The sequence below is a fragment of the Mus musculus genome, chromosome 5, assembly GCF_000001635.26.
Source record: "Mus musculus strain C57BL/6J chromosome 5, GRCm38.p6 C57BL/6J".
Lineage (NCBI taxonomy): Eukaryota > Metazoa > Chordata > Mammalia > Rodentia > Muridae > Mus > Mus musculus.
Window position 1 is genome coordinate 122,653,487 of NC_000071.6, and position 23,953 is coordinate 122,677,439.

A 23,953-nucleotide genomic window follows, 5' to 3' on the forward strand; every position below is an offset into this window, starting at 1 on the left:
CTTTCAAAAGAAAGGATGTGGTGACGAAGAAAGAGAAGGGGTAGACCACGGAGAAGTGTATGGTTAGCTGAGTTTGCAAAGCCGAGAAAATGAAAGCGGTTACCAAAAAAGGAGAAATAAAAGAGGGGCCGAGGAGTTAGGAACAGATGGTGGGGAAGGAACAAAATGGCCCATTCGCCACCCTGGGGAGGTAGGGCACTTGGCAAAAGCATCAGGCCCAAGCTGCTATTTGTTTCCAGCTAGAAACCACAAAAGCCACTGATTGCCCAGGTAGTGGGAAGCCCTGTGGCCTTCCATTAAGCCTTGAGAAATCTGAACAGCCTGCCCAGGGTGCAGCCCACACCCCACCTCCGCATCCCTGGCTCTCCAGAGTCTCGATTTAATGGGATTTTTACTGTGTCAGAAAATGAAACAGCTGCTTTTGAGGCTGGCTCAGAAAATGACTGCTCCCCCTCCTTTGAAATCTCCTCTGCTCCCCCTTGCCCAGTGGGAACAGTTCCTGCGGCTTTGATATTAAGCCCTCAGCAGAGTCCTTGCGCTGCCCACGGCTGGTTTCAAAAGGCTTCCAAGAGTACAAAGGCTCGCCCCCCTAGCACTTAGCAAAACACATTATGACAGCTTAAGGAGTTCTGCTCCCTAAGGCCTGGCCTTTGTCCCTCCATTTCTCTCTGCAGGGGAACTCATTCTTTGTCATGACAAACTATGTCAAGTCAGAAGGCCAAGTGCAGACGCTGTGTCCTGAGGTAAGCAGGGGACCCACTCTGATAGGACGCAGGGCTGAGATGCATTCTGGGAACCAAGAAGTTTTTGTCTGCCCACACCCTGGTCTCGGGCTGCAGCCCAGGGGCCAGTGTAAACACCTACTCTTTCCTTTGCCGGCGCTCTGTGCAACAGCTCACAACAGTTCTGATTCCTGGCATGTGTGTGATCTAGTTCACATCTCACTGAAGCCTCACAAATTCAGGAGGATAACTGGAAGGCCCTATTTTATACCAGAGACTACTTAAGGCATAGCCTCACGGTACACCGTGAGCCCTCAGAAAACATGCTGCTGTTGGAACCAAGAGGATCACCCACAGCAGATGAAACCCAAGGCCTCCACAAGGCAGCCAGCCTGAGGGCACCACATGACTCTGGGGAGGGGAATTTAGTCTACACTACATTCTGGCCTGGACCATTCCACCTGCATGAGTGTCTCCTCTCATTTGTCCATACTCTTATCTCTGGTCCACTCAGTAAACGCATCCACGCCCTAATGTGCATCCGAACATACACAGTGTGGTCTAGCTATTCAAACTCCTGTGGACCTGAAGGGCTTCACACAGCTGGGGTTGTTGTCGCAGTTCTGTGGTGGACTGAGCCCTGCTGGGTGGGTTTTCTGTTGTTTTGGCTTCTTTCTCACAGAGCTGCCATTAGGCTCCTTTGGAGGCTCAAAAGTGCAGGGCTCCTCTTCCCTTCCAGGGACTCTATTAAAGAGTTTTTCTCTCCTCAGGATCTTTCCAACCTCCAGGAGAGTAACCAGACTTCCAAACCACTGCTCAGGAATCCCAGAGCCAAGAAGGAAGAAGGCTTAAGCCTGGAGCTGGCCTAAAGTTCTGCTGCCTCCTGGTAGTTCTGTGATCGCAGAGAGGCCCAGCTCAAAAGGGAGGCAGATACTTGGTCTGTCAGCCAGGAGAATGGTCAAAAAGCTCCCCAATCCATGCAACAATCACAAAATTAATGTTAGAGTTTCTTTTAGAGATTAAAAAACAAAACAAAAAACCAAAGAAAACAAAACAAACCCAGAATTGGTTTATTTCCTGGGAGATCCTTCTAACTGATAAATGAAAATCACAATAGCCCAAGAGCATTAGTACATAATAACTCATTCATTCACTCATTCATTCATTCATTCTATAATTTTCAAGACCTATAATGAACCCAGCAGGTAGTTAGGCTACAAAGATGTGACTTAGGATTTGCAGGCAAAAAGATTCATAGTTGCACCTAGGGGTTACTTAGAGAAGAACCCCGGGGCCTGGTGGGTCACAGAAAGGAAGCAATCCAGGCAGTAAAGAGAAAATGAGTCTGAAAACTGTGTGAGCTATCCCCTGAGCAAGGACTACATGCTAAACCCATTCCCAAACCCACTCCACCCTCACATGGGCCATGCCAGACAAAGCAAGTCACCCTCCTTTAACAGAGGGGTCAAGGCTTAAAGGATGTGAAATGACTCAGCCAAGGTAGCATGACCCACATAGAAACCTGATCTCACATGACCCAGGAGTACCTGGACTCAAGACCTAGAACCTTGGCCTGGATCTTAGACACAAATGCCCAGATGACAATGGGCAGAGGCTATTGTGCACCGGTATTTGCTCTGTCTTTCCCGAGACTGCTGTTAGACCGGCTGCATGAAGCCAAACATGCAGAAAGTAAAATGCTCTCTTCCCTCTCCCTTTATTCTGCCCTGGAGCCCCCAGACATAGCTGACCCATTTTTCTTCAGCCAGGAGCGTGCTGGCGCGTGCTGGCTGAGTCCTTTCCTTCCCACATTGCCCCCTGCATCGTGGTACCTGTCTGCTCACTTGGTTCTGTGGTGGCAAGGCCACTATAACCCTCAACTTCGCCACCTGCTCTCCACCCCAGAGACCATCCCGGAAAAGACCTCTTGGCTGCCTTGACATCTGCTGTTTACATTTTGATTTATTCTTGTTTTTAATTGAGATAGAGTCATATACTCTAAAACCCATGACTTCCAAGTATACATCATGCAAACCATCGCCTAAGTCTAGAAATTTTCTATCACCCCCTCCCCAAGGAAACTTTGACTCCCCAAAACAAACTATCCCCATTAGCGATCAATCTCTTCCACCCTCCCAAAAGCCATGGACAGCCATCAATCTGCTCTCTGACTCTGTGGATTTGCCTATTCACGTGCACAGGACATTTCCCATCTAGAGAACCACACAAAACGTGGCCTCTTGTGGCTCGCTCCTTTTGTCCCACACCATGGTTTGAAGGCAGTCCATAATGTAGCATGTGTCAGGGCCTGGCTGAATAAGACACCACATATGGGGGCCTGGGACGATGGATCAGTCTAATCTGCTTACTATCAAGTGTGAGGATCTGGGTTTGATCCCCAGCATCCACATAAAGAGCAGGGTACAGCTGTGCACACTTGTAATCCTAGTGTTGGGGAGACAGACTGGTGGAGCACTGGGGCTTGGTGGCTGGCCAGCCCAGCCAAATAGGTAAGCTACAGTCTCAATGGGAGACCCTGTCTCAAATATATATATGGAAGAGTGATAGAAAAAGACAGCTGATGCTGACCTCTGGCCTACACTGAGAATGCATAAGCGCGTGCACACACACACACACACACACACACACACTCCACATATGAATGTACCATCTTTTCTTGTCTCCTCTCACACTAACGGATTCGGTCTGTGTTCCCTTTCTGGCCACTGTGAGTAGTGTTGCAATGAACTGTGGAATCTTGATGGCTCACGGGTCAGTATTTACTCTCCGTTACTTCCTGCAGTATCCCAGGCGCGGTGCACAGTGCTCTTCTGACCGGCGTTGTAAAAAGGGGTGGATGGACCCACAGAGCAAAGGTACTTTGCTATGGCTTTCCCTGGGCTGCTGAAAGGGGGTGGTCTTGCATCTTTGTGACACTCTCTTTGTGACACTCATGATGTCCAGTTTCGGGTCCTTAGTCTCTGGCTTTCGGTTGTCTTTTGCTCTACCAAATCACAGGTGAGACTGTGTCTATTCCCTGATTTGTCCCCCACAGACCAGCTGAAGCCTATAAGCAGGACTTCAATTCCCAGTAAGAGAAGCCAGTTAAGGGTCTAATTGTTGGAACACTGCCCCAAAAGTGGAGGAATATGAACTTGAACCTCCAAGGACCTGGGGACTTAACTTTTCCATTTTACTTCTCTTTCCTTCTTCCCTTTTTCCCTCCCACCCTCTTTCCCTTCTTCCTACTTTCCTTTCTTTCTTCATCCTACCCAGATTGAACTCAGGGCTCCATGCAGGCTGGATAAGCATTGTACCACTCAGCTACAGCCTCAGCCTTGCAAAAAGACATTGCTTCGTGTTTTATCTTTAAAAGGGCAGTGATTATGCAGGTCTTTAATCCCAGCTCTCATGAGGCAGAGGCAGAGAGGCAGAGGCAAAGGCAAAGGCAGAGAGGCAGGCAGATCTCTATGAGTTTGAGGCCTTCCAGACCAGCCAGAGCTTAAATAGACAGATCCCATCTCAAAACCAAAAGAACGACCAGAGGTTACAATGTATACACTTACACTCACAGAAAGACACCCAAGTGTTGACTTTCACTCCATACCATGGGTGTATGAGTTGCCATGGAAATCACTGCACTGTGGCCTGCCCTTTAGGAAGCTTTCTACATTCCTCAGGCCTCAGAAGGATGCTCCCTAGTTCGTCGTGGGGCTTTGTTTTTTTTTTTAAAGATTTATTCATTATATGTAAGTACACTGTAGCTGTCTTCAAGACACCCCAGAAGGGGGCATCCGATCTCATTACAGAAGGTTGTGAGCCACCATGTGGTTGCTGGGATTTAAACTCAGGACCTTCGGAAGAGCAGTCAGGGCTGTTATCCGCTGAGCCATCTCTCCAGCCCCTCGTCGTGGGGCTTTACACATCCCCAGATAAGCTGTGTACCCTGGAGGCTATACTTTGGGTCCATGTATAATAGACATTGAATGTAGAACTCGTCTCTCAGACATCTCTTCCTGCAAAGAAAAAAACAAAACAAAACAAAACAAAAGGCGGGCAAACTCAATCCAGCATCTCTCTGCAGCATCTTTCCATCTCTGGGCCTTACTTTCTTTCTTTCTTTTTTTTTTTTTTTTTTTTTTTTTTTTTTTTTTTTGGTTTTTTCGAGACAGGGTTTCTCTGTGTAGCCCTGGCTGTCCTGGAACTCACTCTCTAGACCAGGCTGGCCTCGAACTCAGGAATCTGCCTGCCTCTGCCTCCCAAGTGCTGGGATTAAAGGTGTGCACCACCACCTCCCGGCCCTCTGGGCCTTTCTAAGGATGTACTGTCAAGTGTTCTGTTTGGCTTAGGGTGCCTATGTGATGAGGGTGAGGGAGCTGCTTGGGATTATGAGTGCAGAGTCTATACATGGGCTGAGCGCATGGTAACCCCCTCCCCCGAACATATTCCTCTCCCGGTACATTCACAACTGTGGTTCTTCAACCCCTTGGGACTTGTAGGAATCCAGACTGGCAGGTGTGTTCCATATGACAAGACAAGGAAGACCTGTGAAGTCTCTGCCTGGTGTCCTACTGAGGAGGAGAAAGAAGCTCCCCGGTGAGTTGTATGGTTGGGGTGACAAACCTGTCCAGGGTTCCTAAGCTTCTCTGATCAACATAACCCTGGCTGCAAAGCCCGGGCTTGGAGATCTCTATGCCATCTCTGGGAAGGCTATGCCAGCTCTGCAGTTCTGCGTTCTGCCTCTTCCGGATGCCCCAGGTATACCAGCTCAGAGAGGATAGGGCAAAGTCTGGAACAAGTGGGGTCTATAGTCTTCCTCTCCCTCCAGGGCATCATATGGTGCTGTATGCCAGACCAGAAAGGGTAAAGTGAGGTCTGGGATGAAAGGGGTAAAGGGGCCCATGGAACTCTGGTTTGGCGGGGAATGGTGTAAGTGTTAACAGCTCTTAGAAAAGGAATAAAGAGGGGCTGGAGAGATGGCTCAGTCATTAAGAGCACTGACTTGCTCTTCCAGAGATCCTGAGTTCAATTCCCAGCAGCCACATGGTGGCTCACGACCATCTGTAATGGGATCTGATGCCCTCTTCTGGTGTGTCTGAAGACAGTGACAGTGCACTCATAAATAAAGCAAATCTTAAATTTTAAAAAAGGAGGAAAGGCATAAAGAAGTTCAGGTGGCCTGCGAGGGGTAGGTGACAATGTCAAGTGCTGGTGGTCCGATGTGAGCCTCTGTGAGTGATGGGAGCCTGGCCAGGCAGGTGGGCCCAAAAGCCCAACAATGAATATTTTGGGGTGGGGGGAGAGAGCCTTCCCCCAAGTGTTACAGCTCAGTAAAAATAGCCAGTCTTAGACGATCCTTGGTGAAAGAACTTGTGCGCTTTATTCCATGTGGACAGGGGCTCTATGAACCTTGGGGAGTGGGGTGGGATTTGGGGGGCAGTAAATACATTCTATTGGCTGAGGCTAAGATGCTGGCAATGCTCTATTTGCACGGGGAAGACTTCCACGTGTTGTGCTACATGACTGACCACTTGTGACCACCCGGTTGGTTATCTCTGGCACATGTTCTGATGCAGCCATGGAAACAGGGAGGGAGTTAGCTCGACTCCTGCTGGTCTCAAGTCTGAGATTTCCAGGGTTTGAGCATGCTCCACCTCACCAACTCTACGCCAGTTCCTCTGGTGGCACGGTTCATATGCCCCGCAGAGCCCTTAACATGTTATGGTAATCCTGACCCAGGAGTACCTTTGGGTGACCCTCGGCCATCATGGCTGCCCTGAGAGCCTTCCCAAGAGCCAGAGCAGGGTTGGTTGTTTGTTCTGATGCATAGGCGTTCATATAAATGACAGAAGATATGAGGAGGGCGAGCTAGACAGGGCTCTCAGTGAGTCCAGTGCTGTCCAGCAAGCCTGATGGCTGTAGTCCCAGCGGAGGAGGCAGTGTGAGGAGTGTCCATGGGCTGCTGGACAGCTACTCTAGCCAATCAGTGAGCTCCAGGTTCAGTGAGAGACACTGCGTCAAAAAATAAGGTGGAGAGTGACTGAGGAAGACACCAGTCTCTAGCTTCCACACACCTGAGGATTCTAAGACCCGCGTACCTGTATACACATGAACAACACACACACACACACACACACACACACACTCCTCCTAGAAGAGTAGCGGTTCTAGACAGCTCTGTCCAACAGAACTTTCTTCAGTGATGGGAACGTTTGGTACCCAGGTGGTGTCCAATATGGTAGCCACCTATGGTGATTGAACACATGAAATCAGGAATGGTATTTTAATTGAAAGTACACTTAACTTTTAATTTTTTATATTTATACTTATTTACATTTGTTTGTTTGTATATGTGCCATGCTATGCATCTGGACCTCATGAGGTAACTTGAAGAAATAGATTCTTTCTTTCCACCATGCGGGTCCCAGAAGTGAACTCGGGCCATCAGACTTAGGGGTAAGCACCTTTACCCACTGAGCTGTCTCACTGGCCCTAATTTTAATCCCATAGCCACTTGTGCTTTAAGGCTCCCCCGACGTTCCAGGACTCAGGACCACTTTATATGTGGGACAAAGTGATTCCCCAGCGGACATATAGGTGGTCCAGGCCCAGATCCACCCCAGCATCCAGTGCCAGGGTGCAGGCAGTAGGCTGTACCAACCCCCTCAGGCCTTCGGTTACCATTCCAGTTTCATTTCTAGGTTAGGAAAGTTTCTTTGTGCAGAGGGTACTGCGGGGTAGGTGGGATCCTAGCCTATACACAGGACTGCTTGGCTCCTCCCAGAAGACTCTATGGTTGTAACTTTCAGCTTTGCCACCAATTCATTCATCAGACAAGCCCTGTGCATCTCCACACGCCTGTCCCAGGGCTACGTTCTTCATTCCTTTTGTTGTTACTGTAGTTGTCTTTGAGATCGGGTCTCACTATGTAGCCTTGGCTGGCCTAGAACTCACTCTGTAGACCAGGCTGGCTTCAAACTCACAGAGAGACTCTGCCTCCCTCAGTACTGAGATTAAAGACCTGTACCACAATACCCGCTGAGGGTTGTTTGTTTGTTTGTTTGTTTGTTTATTCTTATTACTTTTTGAGACGAGGTCTTACTGTGGAGTTGAAGCTGGCTGCATTTTGTAATCCTCCTGCCTCAGTCTCCTGAGTTTTGGGGATTACAGGCATAAACCACTAAACCAGCTTCCTGGGTAGCATTTTGATAGGACTTTAGGCAAGCAGTCTCCTCACATGGTATGTGAACCAGGTACGATGGTTCAGGTAACTCTCCGCTCATTCAGGATAGCTATCAAGGAGTTGACTTTCTTCAGTTACTTCTCCTGCATGTCACCTCATATAAAATGAAAATCTAAAAAAAACAAAACAAAACAAAACAAACAAACAAAATCAGACAGGGATCTTGCTCTGTAATGGATGAGGTAAGATATGCAGAGAAAGCATAATTCAAAATAAAATGCTATAAATGTCGTATGTGATGATGCTGCAGTCTTTGGAGTCTTAGTTTTTATATTTAATTCTTTATATATACACACTCATTTTTAAAACTTATTCTGACAATTTCATACATATTATGTATAATGTATTTGATAATATCTAACCCAAATATCACCTCCCACTCTCCCTGGGTCCCTTTCTCAAATACTTTCTTCTTTTGACTTCATGCCCCTCCCCCTTCGTGCCCCGCCCCCTTTACAATAATTCACTGTGTCCAGTTAGCTGTGTCTGCATGAACACTGGTGTAGGCCTACTCACCTCAAAGTGGGTAACGTAGCATGAGGAGAAAGGACCCCTCTTCAGGCAGTCGTCCATGGTTTGCAAACAGTTCCTCACCTGTGGGTGGAGCATCCTGACCCCAGCTCCCCTCTATGCTGGGATGCTGACTATAGATCTTGTGTAGGGAACCATAGCTGATAGGAGTTTATAAATGCAACAGCCACACCGTGCCCCGGAGACAGCTCTGGTCCCCGTTCTCGACTTCTTCACATTCTTCCCACGCCCTCGTCCCTGATATGTCCCGAGCCTTCGGGGGAGTGGGTGATATAAATAGCCCATTCAGGGCTGATTGCTCAACTGTTATTTTTCCTTAGCACCTTGACCAGTTGTGAGTCTGCATTCGCTGCTGTCCACTGCAAAAAGAAGCTTCTCTCACTGAGGATTCTGACTTCATGCCCCTCCCCCTTCATGCCCCGCCCCTTCGTGCCCCGCCCCCTTCATGCCCCGCCCCCTTTACAATAATTCAGGAACACTCACTGGAGTAGAAGCAAATACATAGATGGCGGTTTGACATGTTCATTTAAAAAAACAAAAACAAAAAACAATAGTAGGGTCTCCCTAGGGCCTCTGACTTAAGCCATGAGCTTTTAACCAGGTTTGCAGTACCAGACAGGAAGTCCCTCCTGTGCAGCGGCCTCACCTCCAATCAGAAAGCGCTTGGTTACCCCCATAACTTCCATGCCACTATGTTGCAAATCTTGCCGGGAAGGTTGGTGTTGCAACACAGAGTTCACTGCTGGGTAATACTGCTGAGGACTTTGCTCCCTCAGTGGGCGGAATAGCACTCTTGGGCACTAGCAGGCAAGGAGGGACTCTCCAGGTCAGTTCTCCATGCTCAAAGGGTGTCATCATTTCAGTAAAATGCGCTTATCAAATACTTATGGGGAGCAACCAACAACTACGGCAAGAGCTTATTTTGAAGGCCCCAAGGTCTCCTTCCTGAGACCTGGAATTTCAGTTCCTTTAACTTGGTAGAGAACTAAATACTCCCCAGCCTCTGATGAATGAATGAATGAATGAATGAATGATATAGACAATTCTGTGTGTGGTCCTGTGATAAAGGCTGGGCATACCAAAGTAAAATTATTATTCAGCCTTGTAGGGACTTCAAGCCGATTCAGGAAGCAACAAACATGGCTGCTCAAGAGCTGACCAGCACTGGCTCCAAGCTGATTAAGCTCGTTCAGTATCAGTTTCAAGGTTTACCAGCGTGTGTGTGTGGGGGGGGGGGGTGGGAATTGACCCCAGCCATGGTATGGGGTACTTCTGCCATGGCAATCACCAAGTGCTACATCTGAGGCTCTTTCCAGCTTCTCCCTTGCAGAGCTAGCTGTCAGATGTTAACATGCCACCACCCACAGACACGGTTGTATTAGTATTGGACATGACCCCATCATTGCCATGGGGGGGGGGGTCTCAAGAAGGGAGGAGACTTCTTGGAGAAGCTACAGGGTCATGGGGAACTTTGGGACGTTTTACTAAGTTACTCATTTCTCTTCACTCAAAAACACAAAACCATAACTCTCCTGTCCATTCTGGTCCATGCACTCTGTCCCTGACATCATGGTTCCTCGTCTTTCTCTCCCAGACCTGCACTCTTGAGGAGCGCCGAAAACTTCACCGTACTCATCAAGAATAATATCCACTTCCCCGGCCACAACTATACCACGTAAGCATCTCCGATGCCTGGCTGTCCGTGTCATCCATGATCTGCCGTGAAACAAATGATTCCAAACCTAAGAGCCTAAAACTACAAAAGCTTCTTCTATCTCTCCCACCTATGGATCAGGAGTCTGGAAATGTCTTTGCTGGGTGGTTCCAGCTCTCATTCTTTCCAGAGCTGTCAGTCAGAGCTATGCTTGGCTCTAGACTTGATTAGAGCTGAGCCCCTCTCCAGCCTCCCCCATGTAGCTGGAGCAGGAGGGCTAAGTTCCTCACCATGTTCATCTCGTCCAAGGAACGTTTTGAGCATCCTTAGGACACAGCGGGTGCTCCACCTGGGCAAACAATTTGGATAGCAGTGGATTATCAAGGGCAACAGAGATGGAAGCCACAGGCCTAGGGAGTGATAGCCCACTACAATATGCTATTGGTTCAAAGATTTTTCTTAGCACGGTGTTTTGTTTTGTTTTGTTTTGTTTTGCTTGGGTTTTGTTTTTTGTTTTCTGTTTATTTAAGACAGGGTTTCTCTGTGTAGCCCTGGCTGTGCTGAAACTCACTCTGTAGACCAGGCTGGCCTCAAACTCATAAATCCGCCTGCCTCTGCCTCCCAAGTGCAGGGATTAAAGGCGTGTGCTGCCACTGCCCGGCTTCTTAGCACAGTGTAAGAGGACATTGTACAAAGGACCCTAGCAGACAAGGGGGCTGCCATGTAACTCACATAAATCTGTTTGTAGTTGATCAATGTCAAATTCAGTAATGTCGAGTTGGAGCTTGATAGCAGCTGGGGTGGAGGGATTTACACCTCGGTAATCAGCAGGCCTTATGTATCAGGCTTTTGTTTTCCTTTTAGAGAGATGGTTGTTAAAGTATCCATTTGTTTGCAATTCTGCACAGGAGAAACATCTTGCCAACTATGAACGGCTCTTGTACCTTTCACAAGACTTGGGACCCTCAGTGTTCCATCTTCCGACTAGGGGACATCTTCCAGGAAGCAGGAGAGAACTTTACAGAGGTGGCAGTTCAGGTTGGTGAGGTCTCTGTACAGTGGTTTTATGGGGGGTGGGGTGGAGGGTGTCAAATGTCAAGTGACAGCATCTGATGGTAGAGGCTGACATTCTGGGTTCTGAAGTCACGACTCAATTTATATTCGGTCAACTATACCCAGTGCCCAGGGCTTTCCCTATATTCTTTCAAGGAATCCCACAGTCCTGAGTGAGCTACTTGTGAGGTGCATTTCTCCCCCTGATTGTGGTAGCAACTTACCACTAACATGCCAGCTTAAAATAACATATGTTGGGGCTGGGGAGTGGCTCAGCAGTTAAGAGCCCTGATTGCTCTTCCAGAGGTCCTGAGTTCAATCCCTAGCAACCACATGATGGCTCACAACCATCTTTAATGGGATCCGATGCCCTCTTCTACTGTGTCTGAAGACAGGGACAGTGTACTCACATATATAATATAGATATATAAATCTTTTTTAAAAAAATAGTAGCATATGTCTTTTCTCTGTGTCTGGAGTCAAAGTCCAGATTCGGCTGACCTCCAGGTGTCAACAGCAATGCACTCCCGCTGGAGGCTCCAGGGAAGAGCGCTTGTTTGCATTTCCACCCTGGGGGGGAGGGGATGTCCTGTATTTATGTATTGGTTGGCAGTCACTTCCTCCATCTTTAAAGCCAGCAACCAAGCATCTTGTTTCAGTGGCCACAAGGACTTATTGTTTTCGTTTGGGTTTTGTTTTGTTTTGTTTTTTGAGATGGGGGTGAGTGTGTGGTCCTCTGTGTATACCTGGTTGTTCAGGAACTCACTCTGTAGACCAGGCTGGCCTCAAACTCAGAGCTCCTCCTTCCTCTGCCTCCCTCGGTGTGCTGGGATTAAAGGTGTGCGCCACCACTGATGAACTGACCATTTTCAGTTCTTTGAGAGCGGGTCGCGTTAGGTAGCCCAGGCTGGCATGGAATTCTCTAGCCTCCCAAGTGCTAAGATTCGATGTGTGTGATACAGTATTTGCCTGATTGCTCTCTCTTATTTAGAAAACAAACAAACAAACAAACAAACAAACCACTTTATCTTTAGGAGAAGGGCATTCATAGGAAGGGCACATAAGACCAGGGTCCATCTCAGGAGCCCTGAAGCTTTTCCTAAGGGAGTTCAGACAGAGAGCAGAGAAGGCCTTTCCTGCAGCCACCTGGATTCCAAGCTAACCAGTTCATCTTAATCTGGAATGGGGAGGAGTCAGGAGGGAAGGTTTGAAAGTTACATTTTAAGAGTAAGTGTGGGGCTCCAGATGGGCAGCATTGGAAGGCATGCCTGCTGCCACCATGGGTATGCTGGCCCACGTTTATGGCACTGAAATCTTCTAATGGGTATTTTCCCCAGAGAGGAAAACCTTCCTGGAGATGATTTCGGAGCAGGACAGTGGCTGGTGGCTGCATAAGCCACACCCAACAGACTTAGTGACCTCTCTATTTAACTGTCCCCACCCCCGTCCCCCAGGGAGGAATCATGGGTATCGAGATCTACTGGGATTGCAACCTAGACAGCTGGTCCCATCACTGCCGACCCAGGTACAGCTTCCGCCGCCTGGATGACAAGAACACGGATGAGTCCTTCGTCCCCGGCTACAACTTCAGGTAACAGTATGAAACAGTGCCCGTGGGCAGACATCAGCAGACAGAGCAGGCAAGGTGCCACGTCATGCTTGGTGCTATATTTGAATCAGGGCACACGGATGAACATGTAAGTAAATAAAACACCGTAGCTTATCAACCTTCCTACCCACTAGGGAAATGTCAGTTAAAAACCACAATAAGATGACATTGCGGAGCCAGGTAGATAGCTGGGCGGGTAAGGGTGGTTTGCTGCCAAGCCCAGAAACCTAACGTCGAACCTCAAAACACACACAGTCTAAGGATAGAACCGACTCTCACAAGTGTACTCTGACTTACACACACACACACACACACACACACACACACACACGTGCACGCACACGCGAGTGCATAGATGTGTCCGTGCCTGTTAAGATTAACATTGAAAAAAGTGATTCGACTGTACATCCACTGGAATGGCTATCATTTTAAAAGACAGGAGCTGGAGAGACGGCTCAGCAGTTAAGAGCAGTGGCTGCTCTTTGAGAGGACCCAGGTTTGATTTCCAGCAACTACATGGTAGCTCACCATCTATATATCCAATTCCAGGGATTAATCTAAGACCTTTTTCTGACCTTTTCGGGCCCCAGGCATGCATGAGGTATCCATCCATCCATCCATCCATCCATCCATACATACATACATATGAAACACTCATAAACATAAAATAAAGATACATTTTTAAATACAACATCATAACACAAGTATTCCTCTTTGGGGGCTTCTCCCTCTCTCAAGACTTTTCATTTTTCCTTACTAATGACCTTCTGAATATCAAGCACAAATGAGTGGACACCCTGCGGTATATTGGTACAGGGCCACGACACTCAGTGTGAATGAGAAAGGAGAGACCTGGTGACACATGTGCCACCTGGGAGTTGGTTCTACAGGCATTATGTTGAAAAGCCAGACCTCAATGGTCTGTGCTGCAAGACATGATGCTGCTCAGATGACGTTCAAGAATAGGCAAAACACGGCTGGAGATGGCTTGGTGGGCGGGGCACTTGCGGCCACGCCTAGTGACTGAGTTCAAGCCCCAGAATCCATATGATGGAAGGAGACAAACACCCCCTGTAGACATCCTTCCTCAGTTAGAACCATGGCATGCACACAGACAGACCCCACTTACTTGCACTCGAGTTCTCTCTCTCTCTCTCTCTCTCTCTCTCTCTCTCTCTCTCTCTCTCTCTCTCTTTCACTTAGAGCAATACTTTAAAAACGTAGGCAAGACTCCTCTATGAGAAGACAGAATAGTGGGTTCTGGGCTTTAAAAAAATAGAGAGTTTTCTGAGAAAAGTTTTCAACTCTCTTGAGTTGTTTGATGATACAGGTTTTCGCTTGTCAAAACCCATTGCCAGGCATGGCAGTATATGTCTTTTTAAGCCCAGCATGCAGAAGCAGAGACAGGCAAATCTCTGTGAGTTTGGGGACAGCCTGGTCTACATGGCAAGCCCCAAGCTAGCCAGAGCTACTTAGAGAGACCCTGTCTCAAAAAAAAAACCCTAAAATAAACAAACAAGCCCCCTCCCTGCTGAATAGAGCCTTTAAGACATACGCATTATAAGACATGCACATGGTATCTCAATAGAACAAGCAGATAAATTGAAGTATTGTGCGTCTAACGATGGAAAAGTGCTCTGAAAAAAAATTCAGCAAGATAAAGGGATGGGCAAACGTGGCCAGGAAAGCCTCTCAGAGCAGGCACTCCTGCAGACATGGCTCCCTTTCTTAGTGAAGAGAACAGGGCTCTGAGAAGCAACTTGTAAAATCTGTGAATGAATGCCTTTCGTGTCTACAGCGTGGACTAGCTGCTCTCCAAAAGCAGCCCTCATCACCAGCAACACAGTGAGTCAAAAACACACATTCCTGGGCCCAGCCTAGATGCTCAGCCTGTGTGAGACTGTATAGGGGCCCAGTCCATGACCTGTACTATCACAGGTCTCCGTGGGGCTCTGCTCTTAGCTCGAATTTGAATACTGCTGAGCCAGATGCCTGTCCTCAGAGCTCTATCCTGGATCCTGGGTCATGGGCCTCCCCTGGATGCTTGCTTATATGCTGAGGGTCATAGTGCCCTACCTCTCTATCCCGACTTAGCAAATACCATCACTGGAACAAGATCCCCTGGAGATTCCGGTTTTAGTTTTTGTTTCTGTTTTTGCATGTACAGAATGTTTTCAACTTTGTGATATTCTACACAAAGATCTGGGCTCTTCTTCCCGAGAAACTGAAGTATCTGACAAAAGGTTTACAACTTTTAATTATGCTGGGCTCCTATCCCATTACAACAGCACTGCTGGGAGCTGGAGATCAGCCCCCCTGAAGAAAGAGCATACAGCTTTTGTGATGTCACTGTCCTTGCCACTCCTTTCTGTCTTTATATGTCACTGGCATGCTTTATGCCCAGCCCCTCTGGAGACCCTTGACTCAACCTGCAAGCTGGCTGAGGCTTTCTGCCTCCTCGGGGTTGGTGAACTCTCATCCTGGGCTCAGGAAGAGGCTCTTAGTTCAGATATCTTTTTGATCATCCTTGCAGAACAATGTGATGTGCTGAATAGGCTATGGCCAGAATGAATGGTCCCCTGGCTGTCCTGGGCATTTTAATTTATCAAGCAGACAGAGCATGCAAGGACAGTGTACCAAGCAGACATTAGCTGTCATCTGCCGCTCTCAGAGCTAAACCTAAGAACATTCGGTCCTGGTAGGATCTGAGCTCTCCTGAGACCCGAAGGCACTGTGACGTCAGTATTCCTTTAGAATAAAACGTTAGCCAATTTGTTGTTGAATGAGCACCAGGAGAAAGCTTTGGACAAAAATAAATTATGGAGATCTGATAGGCAAGAGGACAAGTTGTTTTCAAAGAGCATCAAAAGAGAGAAGGAAATGACTGGCTATATGAGGTATGGGGGGAAAATATAGCTTTCTTTTTTTTTTAACAGGAAGTTTAAAAGTTCACATTATGTAACTTAGTCCTCAAGAAAAAGATTTATGGGAGCTGGGGAGATGGCTCGGTCAGAAAAGTGCTTGTCACGCAAGCGAGAGGACATGAGTTTGGATTTCCAGCATCCGTGCAGAAAACCAAGCCTAGTGGTGTGTGCCTAGAATCCCAGTGCCACACAAACAGAGACAGGGGGATTCCTGGGGCTCGCTGGCCAACTGGTCCAGACAAGCTGGTGTTCAGAAGGTTCAGAGAGAGAACAGGTCTGATGAAATAAGGCAGAGAGAGTGATTGAGGAAGATTCCTGATACAGACTTCTGGTCTACACACACACACACACACACACACACACACACACACACACACACACTAAAATGAAGAAGATACACTACAGAATGTCCTTTGGTGAGCGCCCGATTCCGTTGACTCACGTATGATACAGGGGAGATAAGATGCACTTCTTGGCTCCAGAACATGTTTGGGTACATATTAGTTTCCTTTGGTGCTATAGCAGATTACTATAAATTGCATCAGGCTGTAGACATTCTCTCATAGAGACTAGAAGTCTGAGCAGACCAGGTGTCAGAAGGGCTGTCGCTCTCTGAAGGTCTTCTCTTGCCTCCTCCATCTTTATCTGCTTCGGGAATCTCTTACCTCATAGCTGAACAACCTCTGCTTTCATCCCTGAAGGGTTGAAAAAAATAAATAAACCTTATAAATTAAGGTTCTCCACTTAATTTATAAGGATGCCTGCTTAATCATGGGATGTAGGACCTCCAGGAATCTCATCTTGAGAGTTTTATTTACATGTGCAAAAACTCTGTTTCCAAATAAGGTCATCATTGTGGTGCTGGCCTGGGGTTGGGGGGTGACTTGAGCCTATCTTCTTTCGGGGAGGACATTATTTAATCCATTATGTGAAGAAAAGCACCTTGTCCAGTGCCCCTCACCAACTCACCACCTGCCTGTACCAAGGTGGAGCTACTCAGACCTTCCGAAACCCCTCTTTGGCACTCATTCAGGTCCAGAGGCCCCTTTTTTGAATAGCCTTCCCCCACATAATCTTTGCCCTCCATTAAGATCTAGAATGGCATCAAGAGCAGACAAGGAAGACTGGAATGCCTACTAGTTTGTTCTTTCTCCCCATAAGACACCAGCACTTGTCAGAGAGGATGCTATAAAGATGGCTGCTTTTCTCCCACAGATATGCCAAGTACTATAAGGAGAACAATGTGGAAAAGCGGACGTTGATCAAAGCCTTCGGCATCCGTTTTGACATCCTGGTTTTCGGCACTGTAAGTCTCTCCTGGTCCCAGCATCTCCATCCTACCACTACTCACAGATATAGTGAGAAATGAACACTAGCAGTAGCTGTCAGTCATTGGCTCTGTGCTACCCACATGGGGTATGCTAGGAGGAGGAGATGTGATTGGGGGGTCTGCTGATGCACAAACCATCTGAAAACATAGAATGTGACTGAGGAAGAATTCAAAGATTCAAGCTTGCTTTTATTTTTCTGGGTCAGGCTTTCGCTGCATAGCCAGCTGGCCTTAGATTCTCAATCTCCCTGACTTATCCCTCTATATGTGTGGCACCACCACGCCTAGCTCTGCTAGTCAACTTTTCAAATACTTTAATACTGAACTGGGGAGATGGCTCAGTGGACAAAAGTGAAGACCTCAGTTCAGACCGCCAGAGTCCAGGTAAAAAACTGGGCGTGGCAATGCATGCCTGTAATCCTAACACAGGTGTTGACACAGGAGGAGGAACCCTGGGAAATCAATGGCTAGCCAGGGTCACTGAGAGACTCAGTCTCAAAAAAACAATCACCCAACTGATCAGCTGAGGAAAGACCAAAACCAGCCTCTTTTACACGCTTGTGTGGACAAGCACCTGCACATATATGCATGTGCATATTATAGACGACACACACTAGATGATGGATGGATAGTAGATAGATAGATAGATAGATAGATAGATAGATAGATAGATAGATAGATAGATAGACAGACAGACAGACAGACAGACAGATAGATAGATAGATAGATAGATAGATAGATAGATCTGATACGGAGCTGAGGGAATGTGTGTTTATGAGAAGACCTGGGTTTGATCTCCATCACCACATAAACTGGTGCGCATCTGAAATCCCAGCCCTTGAGATTCAGAGGCAAGAGGATGTGGAGTTCAAGACCACCCTAGACTATGTGAGATTCTACCTTAAAAAAAAAAAAAAACAAGCAAACAAACAAAGAGAGAGAGAAAGAGAGAAAGAGATGAAGAGATATCTCAGCAGCTAAGAACAGTGAGTGCTCTTCCTTCAGAGGATTTGACTCAATTCCCAGAATCCACATGGGAACTCCTTTTGTTTTTGGTTTTGGTTTTTTTTGTTTGTTTGTTTTTTGGTTTTTTTCAAGACAGGGTTTCTCTGTGTAGCCCTGGCTGTCCTGGAACTCACTTTGAAGACCAGTGAACTGGTCTTCGAACTCAGAAATCCGCCTGCCTCTGCCTCCCAAGTGCTGGGATTAAAGGTGTGCACCACCACGCCCCGCTTACATGGGGACTCCTTACCATCTGTAATTCCAATACCAGGTAATCTGATGCCCTCTTCTGGCCTCTGTGGGCATAGGTACCCAGGTGATGTGTAGACATGTAGGCAAAACACCCATACACAGAAAATAATAAATCAAAAATAAATAACCTGGGGCTGACGAGATGGCTCAGTGGTTAAGAGCGCCAACTGCTCTTCCAAAGGTCCAGAGTTCAAATCCCAGCAACCACATGGTGGCTCACAACCATCTGTAACGAGATCTGATGCCCTCTTGGAGTATCTGAGGACAGCTACAGTGTACTTACATATAATAAATAAATAAATCTTTAAATAAATAAATAACCTTTGATACTTAAAAAAATAATAAATGAATGAATGAATGAATGAATGAAATTCTCTGCAAAATATTTTGTAACAGATTCTAACTCAAACAGGCTCAGGGAGAAGTCCTTCTTTTGCCAGGAGGACTACTTAACAGAGAAATGGAGTCAAAATTGCAGGCTTCAGATGCGGTGGAATTTAGGTGTTCAGAGAAGATAATCAGGAACCTGCTTCTGCTCTACCATCTGCTCTGTTTGCTACTCTCCCCAGGCTGGTCACTTATCCACAGTGGCGTCCCATAGCTTCTGGCATCTAGCAGGTTAGCAACTTCCATGGAAACAAAGTATCGCTTTGCCGGAAACAAAGTATCGCTTTGCCAGAAGTCTCAGCAGAGTCTTTAGGCAGAAAGCACTGGTTCTGCTTGGCTCTGTGTGGGTCAGATGGCCACTGCTTCACCCATCACTATGATCAGAGCCATGCTATATATTCAGTGGCTGCTCTTGGACCAGTTCAGACTGGGGCAAGGGGCCAGAGGACAGGACTAGGCATGTACTAAGGATAAAGACGTTCTCCAGAGGAAAACTGGGATGAAGGAAGGGAGAAGATGCCCAGGCACTCACAAACCATCAGGTGCCACAGCACCCTGCTTGGCAGCACATGATTGATGTCACATTGTAGGATAGGTGTCAACGAAATGTAAAGCTGGGTGTGGTGATCCACACTTTTAATCCCAGCACTCTGAAGGCAGAGGCACATGGATCTCGGGAGTTTGGGAGCAGCCTGGCCTATATACCAAATTCTAGGCCAGTAAAGGCTAAATACATACATGAAGACCCTGTCCCTAAATAAATAAATAGAAAGGAAGGAAGAGTAAAGAACCCATAAGATATAACAGAAAGGCTACTGAGAGGGGACCTTGAAGAGACCAAAAAGAAGACAGACACTCACGAAGACATCTCTGCTTCCCAAGTAATCAAACACTATGGGAGAGTTTGTCTGAAACTCCCCATCTCATACCCTTCGGTGCGCCTCCCCTTACTGACCACATCTCTCTAAAGCATTCTAGATGGCAGAAAGGGAAAGCGCGAGATCTCACGGCCTCTTTGACAGTGACAGTGAGCACTCCAGTGTGTGTATCAATGCTGTCCCCAGGCTCTGCATGCACTAGTACAAGTTATTGGGGGGGGGGAGTAGGGGAAGAAAGGCACCACCCCGGCTCCACTGAGTTATGCTTCCTGCTCTGTTTCAGGGAGGAAAATTTGACATCATCCAGCTGGTTGTATACATTGGATCCACCCTGTCCTACTTTGGCTTGGTAAGAGGTTCTCTTCTCTATCCTTTAAGACAGTGATCTTGCTTGGGGCAGGTGAGGGGTTGTCACACTCGGGAGGGCGAAGGCAGACAGATCTCTGTAATTTGAAGGCCAGCCTGGTCTATGTGATGAGACCCAGTCTCGAAAGCACGGTAACAAAACAAAAAAAAAAAAAAAAAAAAAAAACAACGAAGAAATACCGATTTGGGAAGAGTTGTCTCACAGTCAGGGTGCTTGCTTCCCCACAGGCCACTGTGTGCATTGACTTGCTCATCAACACATACTCCAGTGCTTTCTGCAGGTCGGGGGTTTACCCCTACTGTAAGTGCTGTGAGCCCTGCACAGTGAACGAGTATTACTACAGAAAGAAGTGTGAGTCCATCATGGAACCCAAGCCGGTAAGGCAAGCTGCCGCTCTCAGACGCCCACACACAGAGTCTTCTAGGAGGCTAAGACAAGTGGGAAAGAATAAGCTGCGATCACGGTTTGGTCCCTAAGTGGGTGCGTTCCTTGACAACCCAAACAACTGAGTCTCTGATGAGTCCTTGGTTTTGAGAAAGAAGAGAGCTGAAGATGGAGATGCTCTATATCCAGGGAGACAAACTGCTATGTTCCGGTTCCTGTCATTTATTACATTGGCACAGCCCCCCTCCCCCACCTCCCCGAGCCACCCATAAAGCACAATGGCTTCAGGGAAGAAGTCATTTGGCAGTGACCAGTAATATTTAAACAGGGCTGCTTCATGTCCTGGTTTCCCCATTTTCCCCCATACTGTTCTAGAGAAACCTTCACCTAAGACATGCACAGAATGTGTGTTCAGGATGTTCATTGATGATGGGGATTTGCTCAACCTGTGTGGGGCCTGAGCTTGATCCCCAGTATTGCAAAGTAGATAAATAATAAATAGGAAGAACAAAACAAAACACATCTACCCAAATGGGTGAAAGATGGCATGAAAAATCCATAGTAAACAATACTAGTCACCACTCGGGTAACTGATTGTAACAAAGAAAAGAAAGCCTTCATATGGCGTGCGTGTGTGTGTGTGTGTATGTGTGTGAGAGAGAGAGAGAGATGGTTGCATATGCCTGTAGTCCCATTGCAGGAGGTTAAGGCATCCTGGAGATCTTGATTCAAATAGTAAACATACCTAAAAAGTTGGATACAGTGGCTCATGCCTATAGTCCCAGCACTAGAGATGCTAAGGCAGGTGAATTGCCTTTAGTTCAAGGTTAGCCTAGGCTACATAGTAAGACCTTCTCTCTCTCTCTCTCTCTCTCTCTCTCTCTCTCTCTCTCTCTCTCTCTCTCTTTCTCTCTCTCTCTCTGTGTGTGTGTGTGTGTGTGTGTGTGTGTATGTGTGAGAGAGAGAGAGAGAGAGAGAGAGAGAGAGAGAGAGAGATTGAGATTAAACATGACTTTGCCCAAAGTCATACAGACAATAAACAGTAGAGCCGAGGGCCCACCTGAGGCTGGCTGGCCTTGGAATCTGTTATAACTACTCAGATATAGCTAATGACATGAGCAAATATCCAAGATGTTTTTGTTTAGAGGGGGGGAAAAGTAAATAAAAGAACCATATGTCACCGACTGTAGGTTAAAAAGATAACTGTTGCCGGGCAGTGGTGGTGCACGCCTTTAATCCCAGCACTCGGGAAGCAGAGGCAGGTGGATTTCTGAGTTCGAGGCCAGTCTGGTATACAGAGTGAGTTCCAGGACAGCCAGGGCTACACAGAGAAACCCTGTCTCGAAAAACCAAAAAAAGAAAGAAAGAAAGAAAGAAAGAAAGAAAGAAAGAAAGAAAGAAAGAAAGAAAGAAAGGAAGGAAGGAAGGAAGGAAGGAAGGAAGGAAGGAAGGAAGAAAAAAGAAAGATAACTGTTTACATACATCCTCTGTATGTACATTTCATACATACACATACACATGTTTACATGCATAGGTGGGTCCTGGACACACAACACAGGAGTGCTGGCAGTCATGGTTGCTGGTGGTTCTGGCAAAGAGCCTAAGGTAGAGGAGTAGGCACATATGTATTGTTTGATTTTACTAACTTGGACTTTGTGGGGCAGGTCCACTCCACGCACTTCCTTGACACCCCCCCGCCCCCAGAGAAACCACTGGCTCCGTGAAGGCTTACTTTGCTCTTCCCTCACCTGGCACATCACTGTCTTTTCCAGCAGCAGGATGCACAGTTCACTGTTTATTGTCCATTGTCCTTGAGCTCATGATGGAAAGAAATGTTCAGCCAAGCTCGGTGTGGTGGCATTGGCCCGCAACGCTGGCAGTAGGTAGCCGGAGGAAGGAGGATGGCACCTGTGAGGCTAGTCCAGACTAGAGAATAAGACTGAGCCTCAGAAAAGAAAATCAGAACCAGGCAGTGGTGATGCATGCCTTTAATCCCAGTATTCAGGAGACAGAGGTAGGCAGATCTGTGAGTTCGAGGCCAGCCTGATCTACAGAGTGAGTTCCAGGACAGCCAGGGCCACATAGAGAAACCCTATCTCAAAATAAAATAAAATAAAATAAAATAAAATAAAATAAAATAAAATAAAATAAAATAGTAAAATAAAATAGAGAAGAGATGAAGAAAATCAGGAGAGAATAAGAAGGAAAGAAAGAAGAGGAGAGGGGGCAGGGGAGGAGGGAGGAAGGGGAAGAGGAAGAAAAGAGGAAAAGGAAGGTTAGCTCACTGTTTAAACTATACTCTCCACAGCCTGCCTGGATGAGTAAAATTTATCACCCTCCCGAAACTGCATCTGGGTAAACTGAACTGAGGCGAGCTCAACACAGGCCATTACACCGTGCTGGGGTCCAGCTGGACTGTGGACGGGGTGACTCTCCAAGTCAGCGTGTGTGTGTGTGTGTGTGTGTGTGTGTGTGTGTGTGTGTGTGTGTGTGGTCTGTGTCTGAGTTCCCTTTGGGACTTTAACCTGCCTTGTCCTGTGGTAAACGTGATTAGCAGATGTGTCCACGCATGTCGGAAGAGGGGGTTCTTGAGACTTCTGTACAGAAGCAGACACACTTTTTTTTTTTTTTAAAGATTTATTTATTTATTATATGTAAGTACACTGTAGCTGTCTTCAGACACACCAGAAGAGGGAGTCAGATCTTGTTACGGATGGTTGTGAGCCACCATGTGGTTGCTGGGATTTGAACTCTGGACCTTCGGAAGAGCAGTCAGGTGCTCTTACCCACTGAGCCATCTCACCAGCCCCAGACACACTTTTTAACCTTTGTTTCCTAGACGTTGAAGTATGTGTCCTTTGTCGACGAGCCGCACATTCGCATGGTGGACCAGCAGCTGCTTGGGAAAAGTCTGCAAGTTGTCAAAGGCCAAGAAGTTCCAGTAAGTGAAAACACTGAGGCTTTTTTTTAGGAGACTTTTTTTTCTCTTCAATATAAACACTTGTAGATCTTTATATAAATCACAGTTGATAAATTTTAGCAAAATAAACATACCCGTGAAACCAACATCCAGATGAAAAAAAATCAGTTCTTTGGGGACTGGTCGGATGGCTCAGAGGGTAAAGGCGGTTGCTGCTGAGGCTGATGACCTGAGTTGGATCCCTGGGACCCACATGAGAAGGGGAAGAACCAGTTCCAGCAAGTTAGCCTCTGATCCCCCTACATTCGCTGTGGTACACACGCAAACACACACACACACGCAAACACACACACACACACACACACACACACAAATCTAAAATGATTTAAAGTTAAATGGCTAGGGTATAGCTCATATTAGAGGGCTTTTTTTGGGGGGGGGGGCAGGGGGCAGGTAGGAGTTAAGTTTGTTTTGTTTTGTTTTGTTTTGTTTTGAGACAGAGTCTCTCTATGTAGCCCTGCCCGCCCTGGAACTCACTCTGTAGACCAGGCTGGCCTTGAACCCAGAGATCTGCCTGCCTCTGCCTCCTGAGTGCTGGGATTTTGTAGAAGAGTATTTTATCCAGAGAAAAGACAGAGAAAGACTGAATATTCCAAAAGTCCCTTCTATGCCTCTCCTAAATTGCCATCTTCCTTAA

At 47.0% G+C, this 23,953-nt stretch overlaps 1 protein-coding gene across 5 annotated transcripts in view; it reads left to right on the forward strand.

Moving 5' to 3' along the window:
- The window catches only part of P2rx7 (purinergic receptor P2X, ligand-gated ion channel, 7), a 48,410-nt gene that overhangs the window by 9,560 nt on the left and 14,897 nt on the right, over positions 1-23,953 (forward strand). For 4 of the 5 annotated variants that reach the window (NM_001038845.3, NM_011027.4, NM_001038839.3 and 1 more), the window contains exons 3-12: positions 675-743; positions 3,526-3,598; positions 5,222-5,318; positions 10,091-10,171; positions 11,059-11,188; positions 12,658-12,794; positions 16,952-17,042; positions 19,869-19,934; positions 20,180-20,329; positions 23,176-23,277. In NM_001038845.3, the coding sequence (NP_001033934.1) occupies positions 675-743; positions 3,526-3,598; positions 5,222-5,318; positions 10,091-10,171; positions 11,059-11,188; positions 12,658-12,794; positions 16,952-17,042; positions 19,869-19,934; positions 20,180-20,329; positions 23,176-23,277 (996 nt within the window). Of the gene's footprint in view, positions 1-674; positions 744-1,492; positions 1,781-3,525; positions 3,599-5,221; positions 5,319-10,090; positions 10,172-11,058; positions 11,189-12,657; positions 12,795-16,951; positions 17,043-19,868; positions 19,935-20,179; positions 20,330-23,175; positions 23,278-23,953 lie in introns of those variants that run through there. The other variant, NM_001038887.2, reaches the window with a different exon arrangement.